Source organism: Hylobates moloch, unplaced genomic scaffold (assembly GCF_009828535.3).
Source record: "Hylobates moloch isolate HMO894 unplaced genomic scaffold, HMol_V3 SCAFFOLD_5, whole genome shotgun sequence".
NCBI lineage: Eukaryota > Metazoa > Chordata > Mammalia > Primates > Hylobatidae > Hylobates > Hylobates moloch.
The window spans coordinates 32,337,436-32,342,462 of record NW_026652280.1 but is presented as its reverse complement, the minus strand read 5'-3'; the positions used below and the strand labels follow the sequence as shown (position 1 = coordinate 32,342,462).

The 5,027-nt window shown below is 57.5% G+C and overlaps 1 protein-coding gene across 1 annotated transcript in view; it reads right to left on the bottom strand.

The window, feature by feature from the left end:
- SKOR2 (SKI family transcriptional corepressor 2) overlaps positions 1–4,441 on the bottom strand; it is a 46,196-nt gene extending 41,755 nt beyond the window's left edge. The window contains exons 1-2 of the mRNA XM_032151709.1: positions 4,155–4,441; positions 1–2,015 (exon numbers count right to left, since the gene is read on the bottom strand). The exon at positions 1–2,015 is cut by the window's left edge and continues 645 nt beyond it. Coding sequence (XP_032007600.1) covers positions 1–1,968 — 1,968 coding nt within the window. The 5' untranslated portion in view covers positions 1,969–2,015; positions 4,155–4,441. The remainder of the gene's footprint in view (positions 2,016–4,154) is intronic.
- Positions 4,442–5,027: the final 586 nt, after the last annotated feature.

The following is a 5,027-nucleotide window of genomic DNA, read 5'->3' as shown; positions in this document are numbered from 1 at the left end:
ATGCGTCTGGGCCGAGTGGGGCGCGCCCGCCGACGCCCCGTGCAGCTTGGCCAGGCTCTCGGCGTCGTCCTTGCCGCCCACTGGCCGGAAGGCGCTGGAATGGTGGTAGCTGCCACCTCCCGCTTTGCGCCCCTCCAGAAGGTGCGGATGGTGGGGCGCCGGAACCCGGGAGCCCGCGGGGCCAGACCCGGCGGCCGCGGCCCCTGCCCCGGCAGCTGCCACAGAGTCCGCGGGCGGCGTGGAGCCCGCGCTGCAGTCCCCGCCGCTGCCGCCCGGGGGCGACTCGAAGAGCGCGTCGCGAGACCCGGCGCCCCCGGCAGGAGGAGGTGGGCCGGAGCCCGGGCCGTTGGCCACTACCTGCGGGGGCTGCCCCGGCGGGGGCGCGGCCTCGGCGCTCCCAGCAGCGCCGCCTGGCTCAGCCAGGTCCAGGAAGGCCTGGCGCAGCAGGGCCGGGCTTTCGCCGAGCGCGCAGCCTAGCGCCGAGGGCGGCTGAGGCGGGGGCTGCAGGTAGGTGGGCACCGGGAGCCCGCCAGGGGTCCGCGGCGGCCAGAACATGCAGAAGGGCGGATAGAAGGCGTCCTTGCGGCCCGCGGGCCAGAAAAGGCCGGACAAGCCGGCCTTGGGTGTCGCGCCCGCGCCGCCTGCGCCCGCGCCCCCCAGGGCCTCAGCGGCAGCGCCCGCGTCCTCTTTCTTGTGGCACAAGCCAAAGGCGGCGGCCGCGGCCGGGAAGGTGTAGGGGTGCGGGAAGAGCCCGCCGCAGCCCGGGAACTTCTGCAGGACGCCCCCGAACGAGCCCTTGCTGGGCACTGGGATGACTGGGTAGCTGCGCGGGCCTTTGGCCCCGGCCCCGGCACCCGCCCCCGCGCCCGCGCCCACGCCCATGCCCACGCCCACGCCGGCCACACAGCCACCCCCAGCGCCGCCCCCACCAGTCCCCGCGCCGCCCGAAGCGGCAGCCACAGAGAGGCTGGCGGCTGCAGCCGAGAGGCTGGCGGCAGCCACTACGGCGGCCTCCTGCAAGGAGTCGTCGTCGTCGTCGAAGCGCGGTCGCTTGTGATGGGCGTGCGGGGCACCAGCCAGCTCTGCCAAGGGCGGCGGCGGCGGCGGCGGCGGCGGCGCACCCAGCAGGTGGGGGCCCAGCAGACCCCCGCCTCCGGCCACCGCGGCGGCGGCGGCCACGGCGGCCGCCTTGACAGAGCTGAGCGGGTGGCAGGCGGGGTGCGCGCCCGGCTGGGGCAGTGCACGCTTGCGGCTGCCGCCGTTGAACATGGCCTTGACGTCCTCCCAGGCGAAGACCAGCTCGTCCTGGGGACTCTTGTCGGTGAGCTTGAGATGACGGCGCCACGAGTTGAAGTTGGCTGCGTCTGGCTGAGTGTACTTGGCGTCCGGCGTGCGGTGGGAGTGGAAAATGAACTTGTTGGGCGAGAAGTACATGTTGCAGTAGCTGCATTTGATGCACTTGGCGCGCGAGCTGTTGTAGCGCGCGGGGATGAAGCTGCCGCGGCATCCCCAGGCGCACTCGTGTGACACGTCGAAGGCGAAATTGTCTGGCAGCTTGGGCGGCCTGTTTTCGCCCAGGAACGACTTGCACAGACGCTCGGCCTCGCGTTTGGTGATCATGCCGCAGCGGCGCGATGAGATGGGCATGGCCCCGGCACGCCGCAGGATCTCCAGTTGCACCGGCGTGCACTGCACACACGTGATGCCCAGCGCCACGCGACGGTTGTGGATCTCGTTGTAGCTGAAGTTCTTGAGCAGAGTGTTGGAGATCTGCGCCAGGCACAGGCGCTCCTGCCCGTCGATCACCAACGACACGATGGGAATGCCGTAGAGGATCACCTGGCCCACCTGGTTGGGTTTGAGGTTGGCGTGCCCTGGCCGCGGCTGGCTCAGCGCGTCGGGCTGGAAGGCGCTCGACGGCGACGCCAGCAGGATGTCGTTGGGCCCCGGCAGCGGACTGGAAGCCATCTCCGCCGCAGAACCCCGGGCCGAGCCCTACAGGTCTGCCTTGGACACTGGAAGGGAAAGGAGAAAGCGTTGACTTGAGACTTTTCAGACTAAAACAGAGGGGTGGGATGAGTCGCTAACCAAAGAATTAGAATAAGTTTCTTGCTTTGGTTAAGACATGATTATTACTGGAAAAAGTGACCAAGTTTTGAACACAAGAAAGTCATCTCTTAATTTCCTTCAAGGTCATCCTTTAGAAATGCAGGAATTTGCACTTCTAAACATTTAAAGTGAATTAACTATGTATTGTCCTCAAAAGCAGTGAATTGTAAGAAACCTAAGACCTTATCCCGGATTTATAGAAGCTGTTGGAATAAAATGGCTTGCTTCTAGAAATTAGGTAGTAATGATAGTTGTAACTAGTACAGATTATAAAAGCTATGGAAAACTGGGGCTTGGCCATTGAAACCCAAATTTAAAGAGATATCATTCTCATTTGCTTGGAGATAGATTGATTTTGGTTAAAAAGTAACCCCCAAAACCCTTTAAAAAGTGATTTTCGTGGTGTCTATGGTTTCCTTGGGGAAATTCATTATTGGTTGAAACACAGGTCATTAAAGCAAAATGAAATCCCTTCTCCCTCATCCTTGCCATTAGATATTTTGTTACTGTAATTAGAATTTTTTTTTGAAAAGGTGAAAAATGTACAAAGTCGTATACACAGTTGCACCAAAATAGAATGTTTCAGTTTTTAAAAAACCTACTTGCTGAACTGAGTGGTTCTGGTCTCAGATAGGAAGCTGGCTTAAAAACATGAAGTTGAAGATGGTAATCATTTAAAAACGGTTTTCCTGTCATTTCCATGACGATAAGAAAGTAAGTACAGGCAAGCGTGTTAAACCCAGAAACAGTACACAGGAATGAACAATTCTTGGGCGTCTTCATTGGCAGACTTCAAAAGGCAAATTTTTTAGCTTGATGTGAACCACCTTCTGCGACTTTTTTCCCCTAATTTATTTTGATATCTCTATATCTTTCTGGGGAAAAGCTGCCCCACCATACAGCTAATCGGTGGACTAGGTAATCTGTGGGAGTGTTGAAAGTCGAAATCCCAGGTTGGGTCTGTGGTAAAATTTCTAACTTCACCTCCAGTCAACAGAATGCCACAATGAGGGAAAATATTCAGTAAGTTGAAAATACAGAACAAGAAAGCGGAAAGAAATTTTAGTGACAATGCCACTAAGTGGAAAGAAGGAAAGTAGCTCACTCCCTAGGAAAACAAACACTGATCTTTCCACAGCTACATTTCAAGCGCATTGGCCAAGGCTATGCTTTGCCCTGAAAAATCACCAGAAGCCATAGCATGGCCCCTTTCGGCCACGTACAGCGAGTTCGCTGTTACAGTGCTTTCAGAGGGTACACGATCTTACTCCCTCACCCGATTTCTTATCCGTGCCCTCTCTCTGGGTCCCTGTGGCATCTATACAGCAGTCTCTGCCCTGCTGCTCCCTGGTTCCTCAGTTCTCATTACATTCGGCGGCCTCTAGGAAGCTTGAACAAACCTCGACGCGATCAAAGGAGAGGAAAGCCTGGCTTGTCACTTTGGGTGGATCAGAGACAATATTTCCAGGGGACAGGGCGTTACATGGCAGTTCAAGGCGCAGTGACACCCAAGTCTGATACAACGAACACTAGCTTCGCCAGGTGGCCCTTCGATGCTCATTTCCCTACCGAACAAGATTCATATCCACTTAATAAGACCCTGGGATAACTCCAACTCTCGCTCCCCAGCAAGGCGCGCGGCTGGCCAGCCCGGGCGGGAAGCTGGCTCTGCGTTAAGGACTCGCAGCCTTAGCAGCAGTAGACCAGGCAGAAGCGTCTCCTCACTTTTACCCCAAGCCCTCCCAGAAACTCCCGTCAGAGCAGACACAAGGTTTTGGCTGGGGCATTATTTTTTGGATGGGTGGGGAGGGGAGAAGAGACAATTAAAAGTTAGTTGAACTGAGAAAGGAAGCTGGTGAACTTCCCTAACTTGCCCAAGAACCAAAGACCCCCCACCCCCAACTTAGTTCTTCCGACTCCCAAATCAGTCACCACGGAAGCTCACCGCTGCCCCTCAACCTAACGCGGAAAATCCTACTGCTGGGGATCTCAAATAGTGCCCTGCACGCTGTGTGCGGGATTGGGGCGGCCGGTTCCGGCAATACCTGGTAACCTCTGGGTGTCTTTAGGCGTGTGGCTGCTGGCCCATCTTCCGAGGGCGCTCGGAGGCGAAGCATCCAAGCGGGTCCTCGTATCCAGCGGGCGGGACTCCGGCGGGCTCCGCACGAAGATCCAGGCTCTCGCCCGAGCGAATGGCGCTCAAACACCGGCCTGGGGAGAATGACGGCCTGAATTGCGGCGGGGCGTCCCCTCCACCGCAGAAAGTGTGGGCACGCAGAAACCCGCGGCAGGAGAGCCTCAAGTGGAGCGCGGTCTGACAGCGTCTGTCTCTGAACTCTTGTCGGACTGAGGGGACGCCACCCAGCGGGCAGGGTGACGTCACCGTCTCCCTGACACTCCACATTAAAGGGCTGGCAAGTTACAGGGAGGGAGGGGGAGAGAGAAAGCCAGCGCGAGCGACAGAGAGATCCTTTCTCAGCAGGCACGAAAGCTACCAACCTAACCAACTCGCAATTGACAACAACCTCCTCAGCCCCGGACTAAACTGCAGCAATGGTGCTGGAGCCGTAGATCTGATTTAGGAGTGTAAAGCGAACGGTCTGCCTGCATCCCGGCACCTGGATCCTGGAGGCCCCGGATTCTAGAAGGACGCCTCCAAATTAACTATATCCCTGACGGTTATTGTCTCCTCCCCTCATTTCTGAGTCACCCTCCTTCATGAATGATCCCTCTGGTACACGATGCAGAGCTGCTCTGTGTCTGAAGACAGAATCCACAGTCAGCTGGAGAATAAATTAGCTTCAGTGACTCCTTTGAAAAGCTATGAAATGAGAAAAAGCAGAGAAGTTTCCACATAGAGTGCCCAATCTAAAAACTTGGAGTGCCCCGTCTTTGCATATACATTTTCTTTATAGGAC